Source organism: Neopelma chrysocephalum, unplaced genomic scaffold (genome assembly GCF_003984885.1).
Source record: "Neopelma chrysocephalum unplaced genomic scaffold, ASM398488v2 Primary Assembly neopelma1_26, whole genome shotgun sequence".
NCBI classification, from domain to species: Eukaryota; Metazoa; Chordata; class Aves; order Passeriformes; family Pipridae; genus Neopelma; species Neopelma chrysocephalum.
Window position 1 is genome coordinate 21,556,761 of NW_020897695.1, and position 27,508 is coordinate 21,584,268.

Consider the following 27,508-nt stretch of genomic DNA (forward strand, 5'->3'; position numbering starts at 1 on the left):
CATACAACAGGAAAAGCCTGCCTCTGGAAAAAAATGTCTTTCCTGTTTCAGTAGTATATTTGTAATGCACAGTGACAGGAGAAGACCGGAAAAAGGGACATTTCTCCTGAGTGCTTGATTAATTAATATAAGTTGCCTGAATTCAGTCCAAGAAATCTATGTCAAGTAGGAACCCTGTACTCTTTTCTTAACTGAGCTTGGAGCAGTCCCCCAAACACGTTATCTCAAGAACGTAGAAGGAAATCATGAAGCCAGGTAAGAAATTGGTCTTTCTGAGCAATAAAGTATCCTTGATGCAGACCGTGGGCCAAAGGACAGACACAGATGATGTTTATCAACTCAGGAAATGGGGATGAGGAGAACATACAATATAAACATTATCACAACTAAGAATAGTTGTTTTGTCTGAAAGAGATGTCTTACGCTATTTCTACAGTTATATTGTTTCCTGTTTGATCAGAGATGATTCCGAAGTGTAGGCTTATATCCAAATCTCCAGTTCTCTATTGCTTAGAAGGGGTCAGAAATGAGGTCTAGTTCACAGAGGTTCCTGCTAGTTAATAAATTCTACAAAGATTAGTTTGTTAGGGACAGCTGAAATCATTGTGTTTTTTTCATTTAAAAAAAAATCATATTGCAAACTGTTTTGACTTTAAACAAAAATTGGCAGCCTTTAAAAGCCAGCATTAGAGACTAGATAATGCAGAAGTTGGGAATATTATTATCTGAGTTTCCTAAACCATATAAATAGATGGTAATTGAAAAGGTTTGGAAAAGATTGCATTGTATCCATTAGTTTTTTTCTACATAATCAGTATGGTTTGGTACCCATCATGCTCCATATTGCCACTCAGAATATTCCGTGGCTTCCAGAAATTCACATGCTACCACACTTTGTAAAAGTCCATTACTCTTTGGCAAAGTAGTTCCAGACTAACCCAGATGCTAAACCTTCTTGAAATGTTGTCCCTTCAGTTAAGTGTACTGTCTCTGTGCCATCCAGCATCATCTGCAATCTGGCACTGCATAAAACATCTTTCCCCTATAATTTTTTTACCCCCAAAAGTACTTTCTGTGCTCTACATTCCCCATTTGATTAAACTATATAATTTTTCCTTCAGACCTCTATGGAAAGGGCTAAGCACAACAGAGCTGAGGAAGACATACTAAGTTTAATCAGAATAAGAACATAATCCAAATTGGAAAGGACTTGGGGGGGGTCTCTAGTCCAAGCTCTTGCTTGGGTCAGGTCAGAGTCATGTCTGAGGTCAGAGAGGTTGTCCCTGGTTTTACATAGCAGTAGCTTAAAAATGTCTAAGAACAGAGCATGTACAATCTCTTTGGGCAACCTGTTCCACTGCCTGGCTGTTGTCATCATGAAAAAGATTTTCCTGATATACAGGCTGAATCTCTCATCTCTCATCTGCCCACCACGCACTGCTGTGAAGAAGTTATTGTGTTGATAACCTTCCTGTAGGTACTGGAGGGGTGCTGAGGCTGCCTTTACCACAGTCTGTACCAGCTCCTGACCCTCCTCTAGCCTCTTCAGCTGAGGTGCTCCAGCTCCTGATCGTCTTTGGCAGATGATTAAGCTGACTTCAGATATAGAGACAGAGAAGATTCATTAGTTCAGCCCTGCAATCAGATGAACCAGTCCTGGGAAGAATGACTCAAGCAAGGCTCTCTCACAGCGTTGCACATTCCATATGATACGTCAAGTATATGTATATAAGTCAGTTCTAGAATAACTTCATGGAATGAATATACTGAATTATATATGTGAAACATTATCCTAATCACTGAACTGCAACAGAATCACATTTTTCTTCAAAATGTTCTCACAATCTTTTATACAGTCACTCTTAGTCAGACACAATGGACTTTCTTTTTCACATCCATTCTTGAATCTAAGATATCTTGATACTAGCAGCAGCAGTGTATATGTGCATAGACATTTTTCATGAATACTTGAAACAAGAGATATCAAAATGCAAGGTCTCTTTCTCTCCTACCATAAATATACATTTTGAAAAGAAAAATTAGTAGAAATATGGTTTTTGTAATTCAACTTCTCCCACTCCTGTTTCACCACTATCCAATGACGCACTTATCAGCACACAGTATAACCTCAGGTTGGGAATCTTAAAAACTGCAAGGGGGAAAACATACACTAGGTGAGGAAAGAAGCAAATTCAATAACCATATCAAAAGATATTTAAGCAAGGAGAAGTATGAATTACCAAGTCCAACTTTAAAAATATAGCCTACATTAAAGTTAATGGCAAAATCCCTCAAAATTTCAAGCTGCAAGATCTACAATGGAGAATTCACACACAGATTTGAATGAACTCTTCAACTGGGGCCATGCCTAGAGAAGGACTACTGTAAATCAACATGCTAGATGCATGCTAGAGCTGAAACCTGCCAGCATGCTATCACTTAATAAGTGCATGTCACTGCACTCAAAACTTTACTTGGCAGCACAAGTCAGATCTCTGTCAAGAGCCTCAAGTGTGATGTCCAATTCAATTACTAAAAGACACATTAAAATCTGGTTTATATGGTTAAGAAATAACAGTAACTTATTTTTATTTTGGGATCAGAGTCTCCCCAGTCTCTTTAAGGACAGACATTTTTAGCCTATTCAGTTTCAACATTCAAATTAATATATTAATTTTCCTTAATAAGCAACCCTGAGGCAGAAACTGAGAGCTTAGTAAAGCTGTTCTCTACCAATTACAAGATATTAAAATATAATTGCATTGAAAAAACCACTGTTTTAAATAGTCGTTGAGAAGAAGCTTATCTACTGGAGGCCTTCTCTGCACACTCTTCCCTGTACTCTTCAGGTACATCATGGAGCAGAACAAATCCAGGATACTTCCATTACCTACCATCAACAGCGGCCAAACCCACCTGTGCACTTTAATTTTGGGACAGAGTAATGCACTGTCTTTCCAGTGGTATCAATAGGTCCATTCTACTCACACTGAATGAGTGTTCTTCACCCTTCCTTCCCCTGTCTCTCCCCTCCTTATCCTCCCATGCTAGGAAGGGAAGGAATTTTACTTTTCCTGCTCAAATATCCAATAATCATTTCAGCCATCTGCTTCAATACAAGAAACTCTTCATAGAAGTCCATCTAAATGGCAAACCATTAGAGATTAAGATGATTTATTTTAGTTTAGTGCAGTGTCACTAGTTTAATAAAATAAAAAATAACTAAGGATTTGTGAAGTACTATGGCTTACCTATGTAAAAACTCACTTTCTTGCCAATACTTTCTATCGCTGCTGACAGACATTAGAACATTCCTTTCATCTCTTTCCTCTTCTTGCAGTTTAACCTATCCCCTTAAGGAGTATTTGCTTTCTCTAAGATAGATTATACACTGTATGCAACATGAAAACCTTACACACTTCCTCTACCATCTGCAAGGCTTTTCTGTCTACTTCTTTAAAAATAATTAAATCAAAATCTCTTATTTGTCTTTAAATTTTGGATAAATAAACCAGGATTGCCTTTCTGTAAGAAAATTTAAAAAGGGATTACTATTTCCAGATATGTGCATCTAAATTAGAAGCATTTTTAATACAATCAACCAAACATCCAGGTCTAGTGAGACTTGGAATGTGGAATGCAAACTGTGTTATAGAGCAAATATGGAGCATACACATAGATGCACAAAAACACCCCCCCATTCATGCAGAAAACATGATCTAATATGGGATTGGTTTCATTCAAATCATTCTTTCTGCATCCCAGTGTGATTCCAGGATGTGCAAATTAAGATAAATTTTATAGGTCAAATTCTGCATAACACTACATGTGCTCAAGTCAACTGAAATTGATGACAACTGGATGCTGTGTCAGAGGGTGGAATTGGCACAGAAAATCAAAATGTGAGTTCTTATAAAAACAGACATGACATGGTGCTTTGAATGAACAGAGAAACAATTCTCAATGTGGCCTGTGAGAGAGAAAAGCATAGAGCAGCAGGAAAAGTTGACCCAATAGCTAACAGATTATCAGATAAAGATCAATGGTCAAAACAGAGCCAACTGCAAGGATCTGAATGTTCATAATGGCTCTGGATGAATCTAACATCATTCCATAACTAACTAGTGGAAGGAAAGCTACACCAGCTCCTGATCCCTTTAGAGCTTAAAAGAGGAGGGGCTAATACTTCTGTATTCTTTGGAAATACAAAATAGCTATTCAAGACTTCATCTTGAGCTTCAGTATAAATTTCCTTCCTCTTTTGTCTTCTTTTTTTTTACAACAGAAATGTCCCTAAAACAAGCCTGTGTAACTTGCAAAATAGACCTAAATCAAAAACAGATTCACATATTTATGTAGATGACTTAGCAGTAATATTTCTAGCAGTGGGAGTTTGCAAATATTATCAAATCTATGTTCACGTTTTATGACAACTGACCGATGGAAACCAGAAGCTATTCTAACACACATTTTAACCCATTTTTCTGCTACTGAAATGACTATGAGCACCAATGTCAGCCTGGATAGACTTTTGTCCATTTGACTGAAATGTGAAGATGCATCATGTCCTCAACTGAGTTCCAGAAACACTCAGGATGTCATGTAGCATTTAATTTAGAAAAAAAGGATTAAACATCTAACCTGGAACAGCGATCCTCCCAGCTGTTGGATGATTCATTTCCATCACAAGTCCATTGTGCAGTACCTATGAAAACAAAACAAAACAAAACATGTATGTAATGAAAAATATAATCAGTTCCTAAACTCAAGAGGAAAAAAAGAGAAAAACATCATCATGTTCTTTCATAGACTAACTGAAAATACAGGGATCTTCAACTCAAGTAGTTTGCTTAATTTGTAAAATGAAAGCCCTGATGTTTGACACTACTTTTTATTTATGCATCTAAATAAATGCTTCAGTAAGACTGAACATCTCTAACGTATTTTAAGTTCTTATACAATATCAAACATAAGAAACTGAGCTGCAAGTGTGTTACACTTTCAACCATCAACAGGCAACTGGTACCAAGACAGACTGAGTATTAAAACCTTCACACAATTTCATTTCAATCTGTAATATGTAATAAAGGCCTACACATAACCTATGTTCTCTAGTTTATTTTTTCACTTTTACTAAGTTGCTTTTGAGCTCGTGATGGATCATACTGTGAAATGCTGTCTTAGTAGCTTTTACAAGGATTTAGGAAAGATGAAATAATTTTGATGGTTCTTCTGTTCTTTTGAGTGGGTATGCCATGCTTCAGCCCCGTGTATATCTGTATGGGATGATTATTCATTGCAATTTTCAGCTCCTTGTTATTAACATCAACCAAAAACCAATATGTGATACTCAAGTAACAGGGAAAAAGAAATCCTTACTAGCAAACTCACTGCTCTTGTTAAGAGACTTTTGCATCCAAAGCCAATAATCAAACTGTATAATTTCCTTACCTATTATTCTGCTATCCTCGTAATGGTGTTACCTTAATCACATAATCAGAATTCTTAAAAAAAAAAATTTATTTTATTATTGAAGTATCCTCTACAAATAGAAAGCCTTAGAATATGCAATTATTTCTATATCCAATATAACAAATCTAGATTGTCTTGCCAAATGCATCAGCTGCAGCAAATGAAAGATGGGCAAAAACTATTAAGAGATCTTGTAATACATCTACCTATTCACTTTGCACCATGAATAACAGTAGCAATCTTGACTATTAATGACAAGTGTTGGTCTAAGTATTCTTGAAAATTTCCAGTTAATGAGATTAGAATTTTCTTATGTAATGTACATCACATTCTCTATTTTTATTATTAGAATTTTTTCTCCTAATACATAATCCAAATACCTTTGCATGGGACATCTTTATTGTTGTCTTTTTCCCAAGTGGATACAGAAAGCCAATCACTAGCATCTTTATAACATTCTTTTATATACTGAAAGATTGTAATCACATCCTCCCTCGGTCTGCTCTTTTCTAGACTAAACAAAACTAATTCCCTTAACCATTCTTTCCAGGTCAAATTTTGTGAACCTTTTATCTGTGTAGAATAGCCTGCTTAAGAAATTCCCATTCCTGAACAGGTGGTGTCAAAGGGTCAGGTCAGCTTTCTCTTAGCTTGTGGGGTAAGCCTATTTAGCTGACATTTAGAAATCCAGATATTTCCGATAATAGATGCTGGTGGAACAATGTCTGTTCACTGGTCTAATTGTTTGGCGGTATCCCAAATCATTAGTTCTATTTCTCTTTCAGAAGGTTAACGGCAAATTTGGTAGACATTCAAGTGAGACATTCAGAATTTTTTTCCAAATGACAGCATTAGGAAATATAATTGCTTGTTTTAACTCATATTTAGAATCTTTCCAGTTATGCCCTTGATCAACAGTATTGAAAGTCTGGCCTCCTTTCTCCGAAACTTACTTACATGGGCTTTCTTTATGCATTTAATTGATTATTTAGGACTTGAATGCAAGAGAACACACTTATTTGAACTTGAAATCCACTGCAAGCTCAGGTGCATAAGCAGTTCTTTAGATGGCAAATTAAAGGATGTACCTAAAAGTGGCTCCATTTGGTTACAGAAAAACATACAAATTCTCTAGCAGCTACTCAGAGCTCCAAAAAACTCACGTTTTTCTCTGATTTGGGTCTCTAAATTTTTATTCTCATAAAGCAGACTTAAATTACATTTAAAAGATTTTTTTCTTAAATCTTTTATTGTTAGGCTCAAGTTCCATGTCCCTTTTCTTTACAGAATGAACTACAAAAACCCTGAAGTATCTTTGATGATCACCAGTCAAACCTTGTCAGCCCCCACCTACACCCTTTCCGGATCCAAATTTTAGAAGTTCTATTTAATGTAGAGCCATACATTAAAAATATGCATTTCTATAGGTTTCACAGTTTCATCTAGAGTTTAGTGAAAAGGATTTTCAGTGCCACAAAGGAAATTATGTAACCATTTTCTCCATATTTTTTTGTAGCCACAAGATAGCTGGCTGTTGCTAAATGTAATTACTCCTTGTGCCTCCAAACCACAAAAAAATAATAATAGTTTTCCCCGTACGTTCTGAACATAGAGCTATGGCCATAATCATCCCCTGAAGAAGTAATAGCACGTGTTGTGAACACATTGTCATATTGGAATTGCATTCCACATCCTAAAAGTATCTCTTTCCAAATAAAAATATGTTAACTCATTTGATATTTGAAAAGGATATTAAACATATCCCCGTCTGATGCCTGGTTCTGGTTGGTCTTTTATTTCTAGAATGTTGTTACACAGCAGAATGGTTTGCATATTACTATGTTTCCCCTTCCCCTTTTTTCCATGCAACAATCCCAGTATTTTCAAGTTCTGTTGCCAAAGTTGTCTTTTATCACTAATAACTTTATTGTTCTTCTTTCCAAACACAGATTCTAGCATACAGGGCTCATCTGGAGAAGGTAATATGATCTCTCTACCGTATCTAAGTATTGTATTAATGAATCACATATATCTCCATTTTACCTGCATCTACCTCTCATATTTGAAATTTATCACCATTTCATGCTGGGACAGGACATAATAATAACAACTAGCTATTGGCTTTTCAATATTGAATTTAATTGTACAGTAGCCATGATTTCAACCCAAGAAGGTTTGTTCTGATACAGGAGTTAAGCGTTTCTTACCTGCATTCCTCTATGTTGCTTAAGTCAAGAATTTCCATGTCCACACTTTCGAACTAAATGTTTCAGAAAGGCTATCACTCAGAGTGATGAGAGACTGCTTCCCTTATGCTCTGTCCCAATGTGACATTTGATCAGCTGAAGGTAGTTGAATTCACCCATTATTACTACCTCATTAGGCTTAGATGATTCTTTGGTCTCCTTCAATGTTTTGGACTCAATATCCGCTTCCTGATCAGAAAGTTCAACAGTATAGCCTTAATACAGCTCCCCCAGCTCTATGACCTAATCTGTCATTCCTGTTCAGTTTAAAGCAAGGTATTACGCCCTCTTCTTGATTTTTGTCATGCCAAGATTCTTCTGTAATGGCTACTATATCAAGATTCTCCTTCTTTGCCAAGAATTTCAAGTTACTTTTTTTAATCTTACATATCTCATGTTGGTGTAGAGTGTGTTGTATGCATTTGGGGAAGCAGAGAGTTGGCCACTTTGTTTTTTATTTAACTTTCAAGTTTGACATTGTATTACCTTTCCAGAATTTCTCCTCTTTCAGCTTTCATGTACATTTGATTCTTGTCCCCTACACCTTTTTGTATGACTAACATCACTAGCAGATGTCTTAAAGTGGTGTGAGCCCTCATTTGTCAGCTTTTCTTCAACTTCTGTATGAGTAGCCACCCTCATTAATTTCCTGCACCAGCAGTCTATTCTCACTACGGTTTGAGACAAGACCTTCCACAGACATTCTTCGTTCTTAAAGCTGTATGTAAGTATCCCAATGGAAATCCTACTTCTTGTCATCCATTAACTGAAACACCAAAAATCTGAAATTATGCAACCTGCACATTAGACTAAAATTAGACTTCTGTTCAGAAAGGAGTGTAAAGACGGTGAAACTTTACCAGCTTTCCTGGATAAGTTTCCAGGATTCTTTTAGTGGTTCATAATACTGGCACAGAATACACCCACCACAGTGAGCTCTTCTCAGGCACCCTATGTGCCTCTTCTCAGTGTGCTCTTCTCAGTTCTTCACAGACTCACCCTCTCCCTCCCTGAGAATCTACTCAGCAAATTGTTTCTGTGGTCAATATGAACTAGGCAATTAATGTTTTTAGTAACTCAATTTCCTAAATCATCTTTCAAATTCAATAATCAAAGTAAGACATGACCCTGATGCTCAGATTAGTTCTCATAATAATGTTTTACTTCCCTTAGCACCTCCTGCTACAAAATAAAAATTGAAAAGTCCTTAGTGCTAAATCAGCCATAGTATAATGCACAGAGACATTAAACAATCAAAAAATATTAAACAATGAAATCCATTTGTGACAAAGCAGAAACACCTTTGCTATTGCCTAATCATCAAACACATTCTTGAGAAAAAATACTAATTTCAATTTATACCTCACAGTCTAAGTAAATATGATACAGCTGCTAAATAAGTCTATATAAATCTCATATGTTTTCATCAGATATATTGAAAAGTAATGAGAGTAAAAGAATGTACTTTTTTTTTTTCTAATAGGTTACCATATTCCAGTAAAGAATCTGTTTTTTAACTCTTGTGGAGAAGCAAGTATTTCAGAGGGGTTTATTAGCATATGGTATACTTAATATTTGTAACTAATAGCAAGGAGATTAAGAGAATAAAAATTTATAACTCAGCCCAAAATATACAAAAGTGCATGAATACAAGTCTGTCATTAACTCTGATGTTGCAGATCTGACCCTGACGTTAAGGGGCTTTCTGTGTGCTCCAAAATCAGGCCCCTTCCTCAGATGTCCAAGTGTAGCACAACTTCTTGCACCATCAGTCTGGAAACGTGGCAGAGGAAAGAATCTGTGTTTATTGGTAAAAAATACATATACTCTTCAGATGTGTGTCTTCTCTGAGAATTGATGTGATTGTAAACCCATATTTTTGATGGGTTTGAATGTGTAAATCCTAAATTCACAGAAATATTTTAGCAAAGACTGTTGGCTGTGCTGCTATTTGGATATGAGACCTGGCTCATGCTGGTAGCAAGATGAGGTGTGGCTGTATTCAAAGCACTGGCTCTGAGATCAAAGAGACTGTCTCCAGCTGCAGCATAGCTTTCCTGTCTAACACTGATAATTCCACACTGATCACCTGGCGTTACAGAAACAGATTGATTTTATTATTGCAACAGTCTGAAATATTGACTGGTTTTACTTCTTTCAGTCAGAATTGCCAGTAATTTGCTGCTAGCAATGGTGCTACAAATCACTGAGTTTTGATAATATTTTTTCTACTTGGGATTATTACAAATACTAAATTCAGCATTTAAATATTATGTTAGCAGTTTCTCTGAACAAAAAGCATGGAAAAATCTAATTACAAGTAATTTTTAGAAATGCAAGTGAACATAAAAATTAAAAAGAGTATTCTGGGCTGAATTTGGGTTATATTATTTTGGCAACATCCAGAACGTCAAGTGAAAGGCTTTAATTCTATTTTATTTCATTGGCATTTATCTCTAACATTAAACAACAACAAAATAAGTTTACAGATATTTTCCTCTGTGGAAACTGACTTGTTAATGAAATGTAAGCATATTTCCTAGCTTACATTAATATTTCCTAGATTATACAAATAATAAGGTAGGACTGCCACACCTTTAAGTGCTGTGTGCCATAAGTGCCCTGATGGGGTAAAAATACCAGGAACCTTTCCACTGCCATTGTTTTAATAACAACTCTGTAGATGTTTCATATGTTCATCAGGCATTATATCCAGACCTGCCTATGTAGCTGGAGACGATGAAGAGAAAATTCTGATGAGGCTTTGTACAACTGAGTTTTTTCAGAAGTAACTTTTTTTGCCATGTGATATCGGAGTAAGTCACATGCAGATGCAACTCTGGATTGAAAAATGACTGAGGTGTTTTTCTACCATGTAGGGGTACTATGTTTTCAAAATGTGCCATCTTCAACAAAGCTGAACATTACTAAGAGTTGTTACAGAAATCCTGTGTTTTCTCAGATAGGTATGCATGTTACGGCAAGAATACACTTATAGGTGGAAAAGAAATATTAACAGTCAGAAAGCCTCAAATATTCACAAACTTATTATTGGGCTAACAGTAAGCACGGGAACCATTAAATAACAGCATTGTTCCACTATGCTAATATATCACTTCATTTCTGATAGTCCTTGGGAACCTCACTTTTTTCACCCATTACAAAGTACATAATCAGTATAGGTTTTCTAATCTCGCATGCCGCACTGAGTTCCCAAGAGCCTTCTTTTAAGTGCTCTATCCATCTTTCACCTGCCATGTAAGTGTTACGCTTTATTTATACATCATTCATTGTTTCATTAGAGCTAGTATTCCCAGGACTGCAAAACTTGTGCATCCACAGAGGAATGCCACTTAACACTGGCATCTGCTTAGTATTGTAAAGTACACCCAGATGAGAGCATATCTCTACAGACCCTCAGTCTGCTTCAGGCAGAGATTCACTACACCTCTTGTAAGTGGTTTATTCCTGCATACTCTTGCACTGACCTTTGTAGAACTTTAGAAAAGGAACTGAAACTGTGGTTTGAAGCACAGAACTTTGAATAAAGTCAAAGGAGTGCTTGTGTAGAAACGTGTGGATTACCCTAGTAAACTGCATAGATGCTGTTGAGTGTTGCTAGATGACCTGTCCAAAGAAACTTTCATCAACAGAAACTCTGGCACATGGAGATTTTTCCTGATTTATACTCTACTCCATTAACATTAGCATTTGTAACAAAAGTATTTAAGACAGAGAACTCCTAACCATGCCTACACCAAGGAATTGGGATTCAAGAGTGCTAGCTGCAAGACGTATATGAGGAAGGTGAAAAATAAGTTCCCGCTTCACATCAGTATCTTCAACTCCTTTAGAGCAGTTCAGTACTTAGCTACTGTTATCCACTTTAGCATTTAGTTATGAATTTTATTACCCAACCATAAAATTTCTCTACAAGCTGCAGTAAAGCAAAAAGAAACTAAAGCCAAGAAGGTATTTCACAGCTATGAGTGTGCACACAAAAGAGGTGATTTCTTTCAGAAACTATCTTCTTAAAAAAACAAATAAAACATAATTTTGAAAATATTATATTTCACAGTTACTTAGTCATTAATGTGCATTAGATGCTCTGTAAGAATTTAATGTAAAAAGCAATTGATTTTTGACTACTAGATATGTAACTGTGAGCAAAAATACAATACTGTTTTTTAAATACAATGCATCCAGTGAACTTTGCAATGCTTCCAGACTTCTCTTGCTTTGAAGTTAATGATCCTATGCCATTAACCTTAGCAATAAAAATACAGGACCTAAATTAATAAAACACAACAGAAATATAGCAGTCCTGATGTACAGACTTACCAATTGCCTGCAGTAATGTCACCAACTAGTACACTAGACATTTTATTGATGCTCCCATAACAAAATTTCATTCATCTGGAAAATATACATCAACCATAAATGAAAAAAAATTTAAGAAAGCACTGTTCATTTCCTTAAGCCACAAAAATGTTAGAAAGCTAGAAAATTCTTGATATACTCCTAAAAACACAGAGAACCCGATAAAGCATAACATCTGTATTTCTGCACTGATCTTCTACATTATCTTCCCATCTGTGGTCAGACCTGGCATAGAAGGAGCCTGAACTTTGTTTTGCCCTGTCAGTTTCCCAGCAAGGACACCTCAAAAAGCCGGTACCAGGGCTAAGCCCCAACAAATGGAAGGATCAACCATTCCAAGTGGAATTACCATGAAAAATATACCTGAAAACTTATATTCAGGCAACTATATGGTGAATATAAGCCCTATCAGTCCTTTATCTGATGCTTACTTCATCTCTGTTTCCACCACAATTGTTACCAGAAATCTGGAGAGTTCACAGTATCTATATATAGAGACAGAAACTCTCACATGCTTTCCAGATAAACAGCTTCATACCTTTTACAGATCAGTTGATTAGAGCATATAGTTGCTGAAACAAGTTGCTAAAGAAGCTATGAGGGACCAAGGAGGGAAAGAGAAAAAGGAAAACACCAAGTACTGCTTTTTACACTTAAAATCTTACATAGTTTTGCATGAACAAAGGCACTAGATAGTTCACCTGGGTAAATTCATATCTTCAAACATTCTAATGTATTTTAGAAGTTATATTCAACTTTGTCTCCTCAGCTTTGTCTTGAGGGTTTCTTCTGCTTCAGCAGTGACACCTATTACATAAGGCAGTACTAGGATACAACAGCGCTAAAAGCACCAGTGACACTGATCTCTCATGACCGAAGAGTATTTTTTCCAAACATGCAAATCTAAGCGGATATGCAATGTAATTGGAAAAGCATTTTTTACATGTCTACATTCTGAACCATGTCAGGGACTTCAAAATACAATAATTTGCAACAGTTCACTGTATTTGAGTTTAGTTGGAGCAGGTTGCACAGCAGTTAATATTTGACAGAAGAACTGTCTTGTGTCAAGCCATAAGCACTACTCTGACTATTCGTTTTGTATAAGACCTTATATTCTAACTAATGCTATTCAAGCAGATAATTAGAATGAAGGGCAATCAAACAACACAAATGTACAGAGGTGACACTTAATAAAATGAAATAAAAATATGTTAATAAAAGGAATTATCTTAGGCTTGCAGCTGTTTTGTGAGGCTAGATCCAACCTGGGTTAAATCTAAGCACAACACAAATGCATCAAAGTTTCATGTTTTGAGTCTTCTGGTTACAATACTACTAGCTTATTATACACTATGTATTTCCTACAAGCGGCAAACCTATCTAATAAACTCCAGTCTGCAAAAGACTCTTTTTCCAGAACTACCTTTGGACACTAGACCTCTTCAACTCCTTACTATTCTATGCAGGTCACAAGAAGTTTGTGTACATCATCCTAATTGAGCATCAGAGTAAGTATCTTCTATACTATTGAGATAAAAAAAGTTCATTAAATAATTCTGTTGCAATAAAATTGAATACAATTTTGCTGGTGAATGAAACCAACCCATTGCTATAATCGTGTCACAATATTCTGAGTTACTGCAATTTTTCCAATTGATCACCTGCTGTTTAAGAAAGCAGTTGGGAGAGATTAACATTAACAACATTAAAAAATGCTTGGTGTTTCAGACTAAAGTGGCAGTACTGTAATGTTGGATATATTAAGCTATTTTGAAAACAGTATTGTACGACAATACAAGTGTCACATAAGTCTAAGACATATTTTAAGTGCACATCACAGGATACTTTTGAAAAAGAAAGCATTATTTCTTTGTATCTCATTGATATGTATCTACATGTTACATACAGTGGAGTGCATAAAACTAGAGCTTCTTTTTGTTGTAATTAATTACTCCAAAACCCTGTTTGTCCAGGTTTTTAATTTGTCTGAACTTTTTGTCCCACTAGTCTGCTTATCTAAAGTCAACTAAACGCAGAGCTTGAAAGAGATATTCAAAACTCAAGTGGCAAGAATCCTTTTATTCCTTAAAAGAGGCACATGAATGTTGAGATAAAAATACTAACTGATGTAGGCTGTAAGTCTCAAGTCTAGAAGAGTCTAAGTAACTGTTAGAAGTGTTTCTTTATTATTGCGACCTCCAATTTTGCAGTGTTTGGGTTTTGTCTCAAACAGAAAACAAAGTCGCAAACAAAGAATATGGATCAGAAGTCACAAAAAATTACTTACAATAACAGGAAGGTGAAAAGAGGTGACTACTTTTACCTATGTTAACTAAGAGCCATACAACTGAATAAAGACAGAATACAACAGTATACTTAAGTTGGAAGGGAACTAAAACAACCACCTAGTCCCACTGCCTGACCACTTCAGGGCTGCCCAAAAGTTAAAGCATGGCTTTAAGGGTACTGTCCAAATGCCTCTTCAGCACTGACAGGCATGGGGCTGGGGTGGGGCATTGACCACCTCTCTAGGAAGTCTGTTCCAGGGTTTGACCACCTTCTGGGTAAAAAAAGTTTTCCTAATGTCAAGTCCAAACTTCCCTTGATGGATGCAGCTTTGAACCATGTGTCCTGGCACTGTGTAACAGGGAGAAGAGCTCAGCACCTCCCTCTCCACTTCCCCTCCTCAGGAAGCTGTTGGGAGCAATGAGGTCGCCCCTCAGCCTCCTCCTCTCCAAATCAGATAAATCCAGTGTCCTCAGTCCCTCCTCAGAGGACATGCCTGCCAGCCTCTCCCCGAGCTTTGGTGTTCTTTTCTGGATGTATTCCAGTTATGGAAGAAATTACCATTTAAAATATTTAAACAGTACTATCAGTAATCGAGATGAGGAACAAGTGAGGAAGATGCACTGGTATGTAAAAACATGCAAATTAAATAGGAAAAACATTAACTTAGCACCATTTTAATTTTCTGCTGCTAGGAACTACCTATGCTTTTAGATGGGCAGAAATTTTAAAACTAAAATTAAGTAAAAACATTAGAAAACACACCGCATAGAACAACCCTGGCTTTTTGCAATATAGAAGGATTTTTCAGTGACGTGATCCACCTCCAATATCTAGACTCTGTGATTATGTAAAAGCCCAATATCATAGTATTTCCCTTGAGGATCCAGTCATGCCAGAGAACTATTAGAAATCCATTCCCATAAAACTTCTAGCCTAGTTTCTTCATAAGTATATATAAAATGGCTTCACTTAGACAGACTTTTTTCTTCAGAACCGAATCTGTATACTTGCAAACACTTTCTCACTCATCCAATACCACCATTTAGTTAAGATAAATAGAAAAAAAATTATTTCAACATTTCCATATCCTTTACCTCAATCTTATATCTGAAGAAATATTCTTTTGGAAGAACTAAAAGTTCTGGGTTTGTGCCCATGTATTGTTAGTCTACTGAATACAGCTGTCGGTATTCAACTGAAAGCTGTTTTTTGAAAGAGGACTACTGTTGACTGGACTCAGCCCATCCTCCAATTACAGAAAACCAGAAATTATCAAAACACAGTTGCCACATAAAATTAATTGACAATTACTACTGATATGGACTGCAAATGGAATGTGTGACCTGGAGAATTACCAAAGACAGTCAAATAAAGGATTTCTCATTAAAAAATTAATTCACATTATGGGATTTCTTCTCTACCATGCATGTATAGGATGATTTTGGAAATTAATGATATGACCCATATTCACCTCACTTACCATCAGACATTTGACTGAGGATTGCAAGATGGTAACCAAATTTCCCTCATATAAGCACATAGACAACAAAGACACATCTAGAGCATGAATATGACTTTGATACTTGACTACAACTATCATTACTATGGTTATTATATTACTCCATTATGATGGAGTGATCTTACAATAAGAATGTAACTACCTCTCAAATCTAACTCAAATGCCTAGTTTTAACTGAGTTGTATTCAGGAGTGTGTTTATCAGTTCCTCATCTGTAAAATGTGGGAAGTAGTATTTCCACAATTTTTCAGAAGAATAAAAGGCCCATGGATACTTAAAGACACAGAAAGGACATGGTACTGGGCTAGTTTCAAATCAGAGGACTTAAGCCATCTGCCTTCTGATTTACAGCAGCAGGCTGCCAAAATTAATTTGCACTACATAATAAAATCCTCAGTATTGCTGAAATTCACTGCTACCATGTATCCACTGACACAGATGTTCCTTATCAATTCTTTCCTTTTTACGTATAACAGAATATTCACGGGCTTAGAGTCAATACTCTGTGGGTTGAAGGAAAAAACAGTAATGCACTCAGAAAATGTGACCTGAATAAGTGGTAAGTGCCTAAGGTGTTAAAGGACAGCTCAGATGTGTGTACAATTCAGTTTTCCCTTTCAGCACTGACAAATGCTCCATCTTCAGTCAAGCTTCTGCTTACAGGCAGTTGACAGAGCCTGCCTGCCTTCTCCCTTAATCCATCAACATACACTTGAAGAGAAAAGAGATACTCCATCTCTAGAACAAATCTGGAGTTTTTTCAAGTAGGGTTCATGGACACAGCTTACTTATTTGTCTTGCATAAACATATCACTCAAGAAGACATCAAAGAAAGCAGAGCTGTCATAAATCTGATGCTTGCTTTTTGTTATTATTGCTCAGCTATTCAAGGCAATGAAGTCTTGGTTGAACTTCATGAAGGTAAATCATGCTAAGTTGGGACCATTTTGAAATTTAAGGAACACAGTACCACCCCAAAAATTATTTTAAAAAGTTCCATATACACAAGTGACACTCAAAAGTAGCTACAAGACATTTAGCTTATATTTACCTTGTGTTTGATTACTAAATTGTAGGTGTCTAATTTTGATTGCAGTCCATCAAGGGAAAAAAAGTAAATGAGCTAGGAATCCAACCTTCTGTCTCTGAGGTAGCTTCATGATGTAAACCAAAGCATGGTAAATGGATATTTGCTTTTAAAGCCCTAAAATGCCAAAGTAAATGTACCCACAGTGACTTAAAGGTTCACTGTAATTAAGTAGGAATAATTTTACAAGGAGAAGTATGTAACTGGTGATCTGGACTAGGAGCTGTGTAATGTTACCTGGGGTTGTACTTGATTAGCTACTAAGAAAACAGATTCTGCTTCTCCTGATGCAAACGGGAGTCAGAGCAAAACCCAAAGCACGCTGCAATACTGCTGTTCAGTCAGGTTTTGCATTTTAGTCTGTTAATGATGAGGCCCAGATGGACATCCATAGTTGTCTCTTGGAAAACTGAAGTAGTAAATTTTGTTCATTATCATTCATCTAGTTAGGTGTAAGTTTTAAGTGACAAGCTAAAGACATCCTTCAGGCATGCAGAATGTTTTGTTCGTACTGCTATGCTAGTGATGTTTAACTAAGGCGATTTTGCCATTGAAGCTAGCTGCCTGAATCTTTCTCCTGAAGTATTAATACTTTCCTGCAAAAGCTGTCAAGAGTTTGAAACTGGTATTAAGTTCAGAAACAACTGATATTTCAAATCTGAATTAAAATAATATGCTTGAAAACATCTAGTGCTTTAAAACCATCTACTTTATCTTAGAAAATATGTGTAACCACAGAATCATTTGAGACTGCAAAGAGAACACAGGAATGCCTCAAGAACCTCACCATAGTCCAGTTCTTGTTCTCATAGTAAATTTCTAAGAGGAACCTATCTAATGGCGAAAAAGCTCTTCTTTTCATACCAGTAGAAATGCTACAGTTTTATTTTTCAGATTTACAAAACAATTTTTTTTTGATGGATTATGGACCAAAAATTTTATTACTATATTTTTAAATTGGATGTTTTGGTGGGGGGAAACAGTTTTCCCCCCTAGAGTTATAAAATGGTAAACCCCCAGGGGGTGGTGACCCTGGGGTTAAGCCAATGAGCGCTCCTGCAAAACATAAACATATCACTCAGACCGGAAAAGAAAGTGGTTGTAGTTGTTGTTGAAGAAGTAGCCATGTTGTGAAAGCCACAAGGAGCAGGGGCAGGAGCCCCTTGGGGGCTCTGGCCCACCCCCAGCCCCGGTTGGGGGGCTACAGGGACTTGGAACAGTGTAAGGCTGGGCTAAGTACCTGTAGCTATGAGCTGGGGAAAGTGTCTCCACCGTAAGCAGCAGAAGCAGCAGCAAGAACAGCACTGACCGAGGGAAGGTGGCAGAGAGCCAACAAATAAGAACCGAAGCAGCAGCAAGCAAGCATGCAGCTACGCAGAGAGACACAGAGTTGTCTGAAGGAAAGAGAGCCAGCAGCAGAGAGAGCAGAACTAAGTTCTACAGAGAGAGAGTTTTGGGGTAAGAACTAAACCAAAACCCCAAACTCCTTTGAGATCCCTCCTAAAATGGAGGGGGTGGACTCCTACTGAATGGAAGTCCTAAAATGCAGTATGCACTGCAAAGAGAGGAGCTGAGAAGGCTCAAAGCGTCCCAGAGCTGGACGGAGACGCAGAATGGAATGCAGAGGAAGGCTTCGCCCCCCGCTGCTCTGAGACAGGGCACAGGAGCTCTGCAAAGGGGGCTTGAATCCCCTGAAGATACGGACCGTCACGAAGACTTCTGTACTTAGTTGATATGACCGTGGTGAAGTGACCTTTGTCCGGGTGAACACAGCCCACGGAAGAGAAGACCCTCGCTTGGAGTCGAAGGGCCAGGGGCTTGGAGACCCCTTTGTGTGTACTGGCAGAGATCCAGCTACAGCTGCTGCATGGAAGACAGAGAGGAACTGCTGCCCTAGGGACTGCTGCTCAAAGAGAGAAAAGGATCTCTTCCTTTTTCCCTCCTGTACTTTTATTTGGAAGGGAGAAGAGATTTGATCCATTGTAAATACTGCTTTATCATAGTAGAGATAGTTAAGATTGATTATGATGTATTATACTATTTATTTGTTGTACAGTCTTGTAATATATTCCCTTCCCCCCATTTTGAATCTTGTGTGGTGTCTGGAAACCCCATCTCACACTAGGTTGAGATGTGGGAGGGGGGCTTGAACTCGGGAATTGGATTTTGGGGCTCTCAAACCATGACAGATGTTTATACAGTAAAACAACACACAATAGGTCATCAGTCTCACGCTACTGTGCAGTACTGAGATGTCTTTAGAAGTGTATTTTTATTCTTTTGCTAATTAATGCCAAGATCTGAAAATTCATTTGAGAACATGAAAAACATATGTTAAAATTTGATGGTTGTGATCAAATGACAATGGAGATCTGTTAGTTCTCCCTTTAACTTTGTAATATGTGTTAAAAATGCTTCCTAAAATCATCACAAGGATTAACAAAACTTGCTATCACATGCAAAGACAGAAGTCTACAGATTAAAATTAAAATCAGCAATTAAAATTACTATCAATAGTGTTGTCACATAAGAAAAATAATATAAAAAAAGGACTTAAGCCTCAACTAAAAAATGCAATAGCAAAATTCACACCTATAAATTAAGAAAATTAATTACAATCAAAAAAGTTATCCCTATTAGTTTTAACTTCCCTTTATTGTGACATTGAATGGAAGTTTCAGAATATGATCTTCTATTTTTAACATTTTTCTTGATCTTTGAATATCACTAGAGAAACCCTAAATGATTCACAATCCTATATTCTGCTTCTTTGCACTGATATCTCAAAGTAAGAAATCTTTTTAGTTTTACTAAATGATGATGGACAAATCTTCCTCCAGTCCCTAGACATCTGACAGCAGACACAGCCTTAGGCGCATGGTTCTCATGGCATGAAGTGCTTTTTGGTGGAGCCAAAACAGTCTTGTTTTAAACTCTGGTCATAATGAAAGATAAACATGAGTGTTTTTCTCTCATCAAGATGTGTTGGCAATCTGAGAAGAAGAGTTCAACTCCATCATGTTTAAATATACTGGTTGATTAATAGATTCTACCAGTCATAAAATTGCTTCTGGAACGCTCTTAAACATTTCTTAGTCTTTTTCTCTTATAGACTTGAGACTTTTATATACAGTTAATTGTTTGTAATTATATTCAGAGTTTCAGATATGTAGTTTTATGCACAATGTACTTTAAAGTTGCATTTCAGCCTTGAAAAAGGATTCATTCTCAGAAAAATAATAGTTGTTCCCTCAGCAATCTGAGGAGTCAATAAAAGATCTGTGTTGTTCTGCAGCACTGAAATGATGAGGTTGGCTGACAGTGGTCAGCCGTGTCATGCAGGCAGTGAGCAACTGGCTCACATCTCAGACTCAAAGAGTAATAGTGAATGGAGTAAAATCAGGCTTGTGACTGGTCACTAGTAGGGTTCCACATGACCACTTAGACTCAGTGCTCTTCAACATCTTCATAACCGACTTGGATGTAGGACTTGAAGGTACACTAATAAGTTTGACAGTGATAGTAAGTTTGGAGGAGCTGTCTACTCCCTTGAAGGCAGGGAGGCCCTTCAGAGAGAGCTCAACAAACTAGAGGGCGAGGCAATCAGCAACTGTATGAATGAAGACAAGTGCTGGATTCTGTACCTGGGATGAGGCAACCCTGGATATATGGACAGACTGGGGAATGAGATGCTGGTGATCAGCTCTGTGGAAATATACCTGGGGGTCCTGGTCGATGGCAAGTTGAATATGAGTCAGCAGTGCTCTGGCAACCACGAGGGCCAGCTGTGTCCTGGGGACATCAGGCAAAGCATCACCAGTCAGTTCAGGGAGTCAGTTCACCTCTCTGCTCTGCACTGGTGTAGCCTCACCTCGAATATTGTGTGCAGTTTTGGGCCCCACAATACAAGAATGATATAAAGCTATTAGAGAGTGTCCAAAGGAGGGCTACAAAAATTGGGAAGGGTCTAGAGGGGAAACCATACAAGGAGCCACTGAAGTAACTTGTATTGTTCAACCTGGAGAAGAGGAGACTGAGGGGAGACCTCATTGCAGTCTACAACTTCCTCATGAGGGAAAGCAGAGGGGCTGGCACTGGTCTCGTTTCTATGGTTACCAGTGACAGGATCTGAGAGAATGTCATGAAGCTGTGTCAGGGAAGGTTTAGATTAGGAAAAGGTTCTTCACCCAGAGGGTGATTGGGCACTGGAACAGGCTTCCCAGAGAAGTAGTCACAACACCAAGCCTGAAGGAGTTCAAGAAGCATCTGGACAACACTCTCAGGCACATGGTGTGACTCTTGGGGATGGTCCTGCGCAGGGCCAGGAGTTGGAGTTCAATTATCCCTGTGGGTCCCTTCCAACTCAAGATATTCTATGATTTTATGATTCTAAGGTGGCACTCTCTGAGGGATAGAATGAGGATCTAGAAGAAGAGCAGACAATCCACATGACTCCCAATTGCTAATGCCTCCTGGTAGCTAGTTTTATGTGCTAACATGATAAGTTAATAAAGAAAGTCTATGGTTATTAAGGAAATGTTTTCCTTTTAGAGCAGAAGTCTCAAATGACATAAATCAGGGGGAGAAAAATCTGAAATTACTTGGCTAATATGCAATGAATACATTATTTCTAAAAGTTTTGACATTCAAGTATTCTATAAGAAAAAGCCCAAAATCAAGACTTCTTTTCTTGCCCTATATCAATTTAACTAAAATAACTATATATCAAATTACAGTGCTTTGCCTATTTGTTTCACTACCTAAGTTAATTTCACCATAGAGAATGAAAATTCTAATTCTGAAAGCTCCCTGAATAGAGAATGTACATACATGCTTTTTAACACTTCCATTACCATACACCCATGACAATTTGCCTGTAATCAGCTTCTTTAGGATGGACAATACTTGTGGCCTAATTAATAACCAACAGAGTTAACTCTGCTATTTTAATTCTATCAGTACTTGTAAGGTTCTTTAAAGCACTGAGGAGAGGTTTGAATTGGGGGACTAGGAAAGGAGTGAAAAATGAAGCAGGCACATGGTTTTTATTTAGGGGGAAGAGAGACAGTTATGAAATTTACTTGACTGCTGCAGGCAATACTGGAGGATTAAATGGAAACTGGCTGAACCTTAGCTTCCAGTTTATAAAGAGCATTCACTCTATAAAGTTTCCTTATAGCACCTTTTTACATAATGAGCTTTAACTAAATTCTGTCAGCACGGAAAGTGGTTCATATGGTTTAGGATGTGTCTTACTTCAGGAGTTCAGAAGATTTTCCTTTCAAAGGCAGAGAAGAGCTTTAAAGGACGGCTTGAGTCTTGAAGCAGTGGAACATGTTGTACCTTTCCCATGTCTCATGCTTTCAGCTACAGACTTGAACAAATCTATGGCAGGATGTTGATTTTGTCAGCTTCAATTACCTTTTACCTGATTATTCATATGCTATTGTACATAACTCTCAGCCCCTTCAGAAAGTGTGAATTTCCCCAATGGTTCTATAATTGCTAAGAAAAACAGGAAGGACAAATATATAAACTAATGCCATTAATATTTAATCTTCTTAGTTTTCAAGTTTCCTTTATTTCTCTTCTGGGCTCAGGATAATTTTATCAATATTGGTCCTGTCTGAAATCTACTTGACTCATCAAGGTGGCTGCCTCTCCTTTTTTTTCTGCTTTTTTGACCTTCAAGAATATCCTGCAGCCTTGATCCAGCAAAAGTACTAGTTATGAGGAAACGGACACAATATCCAGCATCAAGATTTATCTGCCCCTGTTTTATTCGTCCATGCTGTTTTGACCTAATTCAGCTCCTAATCATTTTAAATAATAATGATAAATGATATTTTGTACAGTTGTGCTTAGAGAAATACTGGAGTATGTTGCTTCAGGCATCATGCAGCTACAAAATCTCTGTTGCCATTCTTACTAGACACAAAAGCTTAAGAGACTTAACCATTCATACACTTCTAAAAATGTAGTAGCTTTATCCATGCGAATGTTCCTGCAAAATCAAAGCAGTTATGCTAATCACATGTGTAATTGCAACTGAGTTTGTATTTTCATAACATAAATTTTAAAATCAATAGAGTTAAATTCTGTTTTTTCTAATGAGGTATTGAGATGTTGAAGTCTTCTAGAAGTAAAGGAGTGTTTTTAACAACATTATCCTTCTGCAAATAGTTCCTTTTTCAAAGACCATAGTTCAAGCCAAAAGGATAAAAGGAAGGAATTCTGGGGTCAAATGAAGTATTTGTTTCAATTGAAAACTGTACTGATATTCATGTTCTGATAAAGTATGTCAGAACATAACTTGGTCTCAAAACATTACTCTGAGATGAAAGACCAAAAAGTTTTAAACTGTCCCATTCTAAATGTCTGCAAAGAAATACTGTGCTTAATTCTTCTTTTTCAGATTAATCTATTTCGAGATTTGCCAAACAGGTCAGGTTGAAAAATACATCCAGCAAAACAACTATTCATTTGAACTTTTCAAAGAACTTTCCTTGTAAGCACTATTCAAATGAAATACTTTATAAAGATTAAGGACTCTATGTCATTTGATTAAGAAATCTATGAATGTCTTTACAAAAGCAGGGAAAGGCTATGAGGAGGTTAAATACATACACAAAGGTATAATGCTAAATTTGAATCATATTTAATCAATAAATAAGCCAAAAGGAAGCAGAAATTGAAACTCTATTTGGTCAAAGGAGTTGCACAATGCAAACAGGTGATAAGTGAAAATGGCATCAGCCAAAGAACATTATAATGACACATGTATTAATTTATTTATTTGTAATTTTGCAGCCAGAATTATCTCCTTGAACTCCATAGACAATTAGCAAATTTTCTGGCATACTAAGTCAAAGGGGAAAAGAATTAATTTTACAAGTGTAATATAAAATGTGATATTTATACTATTTTCCGGTAGTAATCAGCACTGTCTGATGTGCAAGTAATTTGTTGAATGCCAAAGACATTCATGTCTGGCTAACAGTTGTTGGCTGAACTTGCTGAAAGCTGTGTGTCAGAACAGGAATCTGTTTGCGGTAAAATGGTTCGTGCAGGAAGTCGGCAGCTTGCTTCCACATACTGCGCTAATGATGCCTCTTCACAGCAACCACATTTTCCATTTTGGAGCCTTGCTCTAAGTCATCCTGAAGTCTCCACTGAGGGAACATAGAGGGAAGAGGGTATATCCTCTCCTCAAAGTCTCAGTTCCCAAATTTATTAGTTTACCAAAATGAAAACAAGATGAAAATCACTCTCTCAGCTAAATTAGTGATTGTTTATTTTAAGCAAACTAATAACTGTTCTTCATGTTTCTTTTCCATAGGTCTCAATATTCTTTGCATTAGATAAACCAGCCTCAGACGATGTTAAGTATTATCTTTTCCAAATATTCTATTGTTATAAAGAGACATTGAAAGGAAGAGATATGAAACAAAAGAATGAGCTGCATGTGTGCTGCTTTACAGAAGCCCTGGAAAAGAGCTATGGCACCAGCTGAATCACAGCTGCCTCATGGCAGTCCTTTACCTGGCATGGTAGGTCAGCATGGAGAATGGAAAAACTCAGCAAAGATGTGCTTGACCGCTTCCCAGCTCAACTCCACCTACTGAAATTGAAAGAGAAGTACCAATCACAAACCCACCAATCCTCTTCCCTGTTCCTGTGATGCTCAACCTGGAACAGTGATGAAGGGAACACTAATATAATCATCCTGGTAGGGGAGCTGCTTTATACCCAGTGAGAACGCCCTTGGAGTATATAACCCAGCCCTCAAGTCCATGACAGACGTCACAGAGGAACTGTATGGCACAAGCTAGGAACAATCCCAGGTTTTCTGGTAGAGAGACCTAACTCTTGATCATAAGACTGTACTTTCTTCCTCCTTAATCCTTTATTTTATTTTCAGTGCTGTGATAGATTCTAATCTACCTCATAACCCCATTAAAGCGCTGCATGCCAGTCCCTTGCCCATCATCATCAGACCGTCCTGCATGCCTGAAACCACTTCAGATGGCAATTTTTCAAGCCACCCTAATCAAGATTAAATATCTCTCAATTAATTATCCTTCTACAACCTGCATTCCAATCCCACTCCATAATTGACAATTACTTGCTCATTCTTCCTCACAAAGCCTGGAGTAAATTGGATAATTTTAGCATTTGTTTTATTTTGACTGTTCCTAAATTTAACGTGGGAAACTCTTTGCATCCACTCCCCCTTCCTGTTTTGGTAAAACAAGTGAGTTAGAACCGATGTCTTCACAATTAAATTTTCAACAACACATTAGGAAGGGCATTGCCTCAGCTCTTTATTGATCTCATTATTACAAAAAGCATGTGGTCATAGCCATGTCTGGCCTTTCATGCTTTTTCTCATGACTTTAAAAGGTACTAAACAACATATTCAAAATATCATATTTAATATGAAAAGTACATATTAAGGTTTCTGCTCCAATTTCTTCCAAACCAACATGTTGCAAAGTATTTCCCAGTTCATATTAAACACACACGAGAACATTTGCACTTATGGTTAGGAATCAGTTCTTGACCTTCTAAACTTGTATTGTTCCCTGATGAACACTCTGGTTCTAATTCTGCAAAAGGCCATGACCTGTATCCAGGGTCAATTAAAATGAAGTCCTTAAAGCTTTTTCATATGAATTTTAACATAGTTTCTAAGAATTATAGTCTCAGATTTAACCCTCTCTGTATAAGATTTTTCCACTATGAATTTCTGATTACTTTGAACAGCTGAGTGTGCTGCATTTTCCATCATTTATTCTCTGCACAAAACAGCCCTTCTGGCTTATCACCATCACTCTCTCTTGCAATCAGAAGAATGAGAAGCATTAAAAATCTGGTCAGCCATAAGGCCATTCACTTACTTAGGGCTGACTATTTCTTACAGAGCTGTTCATGCTGAAGTTTTCCAGTCTCAGCTCAATCTCCTATGGTTTCATTCACAGGGTAATAGGTAATATTCGACATCTCTTCTCTTGCTGTTCAATCTACATTTTCCCTTTAAAAACCTACTGTTGTCACCCATTCACACAACCCAAGATGACAAATAACGCAGGAGAAAGTAAGACAAAAAAACCCATGAAAGGCAAGTTATGAAAAAGAAAAGACAAATAAGGCATGAGAGAGCCTCTAGCTCAGGGACTTCAGATAATATCAAAAGAGGGGAAAAAAACCACCCCACAATCAGAATTCAGATTTTAGACCAGAATTAGAAAACACAGACTCAGCTGGCAAATTTACAGGTGATTAGAAAGGAAAATAGTCAGAGGACTGTGGGAATGAGTCTTAAAGAAAGGCAACTGGAGACAAGAGTTGCAGAAAGAGTGTATGTAAGGTAGAGATAGCAGAGAGAAGTAAAGAGGCAATAGCTTGGATGATCCTTGTCAAATACCATGACTGTGGCATGACAGAAAATTTTCACTGACCACACACATGAAACAGTCAGCCAGGTGAAGCTCAATTGGACATACTATCAACCCCATTTGACAAACTATAGGACTGGAACAAAAGAAATTTCTGTTATCCTAGTGACATTCAAAGGCAGAAACACTGCCTTAGATTATAACATAGTCTTAGAATAACAGTGCAGAACATGGAATGGTAATTATTACATGCAGAAGGATTCGGAAAGAGAGGCAATATCTTTTATTAGCTCAACTGATATAGCTAGAAAAAAAACCAGAAAAGCTTGCAAGCACACATGGCCTTTTTTAGCACTTTTTTTTTTAATTACTAGCTCTTTTTTAATTGGTTGATGAGTATTTTAGTACAACGTTCTATCTAGTGTTCCAGCTATTATTTTAAAAACCTGATAAAAGTGTTATTTGAGTTGTCCTATTTGTAGATTTTAGTTCACATCACAAAAGCTGACCAGATAGTGCCAAAGATTTCAATGAGATTAGATTTTAGTTTTTAAACTAAGTTTTCTATTTGTATATGGATTTTCAGCTCACTTAAGATTTTTAAAAAACAGCTCCTGAGTTAATCTTATCCTGGGCTAACTAATCATCCAGAAAAGCAGCCAGAATAGCTTTTCACAAAGTGAAATTAAGATAATAAAGAAGATAAGCAGCAACATGCTATATTTATCAGTCTATTTAATACTGTATTTTACTTGCATCGCACTTAAGTATCAGAGATTTAATAAACTAGTGATTTAATGAGCTAGTACCTTAAGTACTAGGATTTATGAGATTTTCTTTTAATCTGTAAATTAATAGCATGGGAGTAAGGATAATCTTACTACACTATCACACTGCAAGTTTGTTACAAGTCAGTTGGGCAATAACACTCCTGATATTCAGGAATGTCTGTACATACTCAACTGGCATGCAGGTGTTCAGCTAACAAAACAGAAATAGAAATTTGACAGTTAGGTAGAAAGTTACCAGATGTTTCTAAGAAATAATTAGGAGAAGAAAGGAAAGAGATGCATTGATATAGGTAAAAAGAAACACCTATCATCTTTGCTTGCCT

General features: G+C 37.0%; 1 protein-coding gene across 4 annotated transcripts in view; it reads right to left on the reverse strand.

Moving 5' to 3' along the window:
• Positions 1–27,508, reverse strand: part of SUGCT (succinyl-CoA:glutarate-CoA transferase) — a 318,249-nt gene that overhangs the window by 49,461 nt on the left and 241,280 nt on the right. For all 4 annotated transcript variants that reach the window (XM_027675845.1, XM_027675843.1, XM_027675841.1 and 1 more), the window contains one exon: positions 4,642–4,705. In XM_027675845.1, the coding sequence (XP_027531646.1) occupies positions 4,642–4,705 (64 nt within the window). The remainder of the gene's footprint in view (positions 1–4,641; positions 4,706–27,508) is intronic.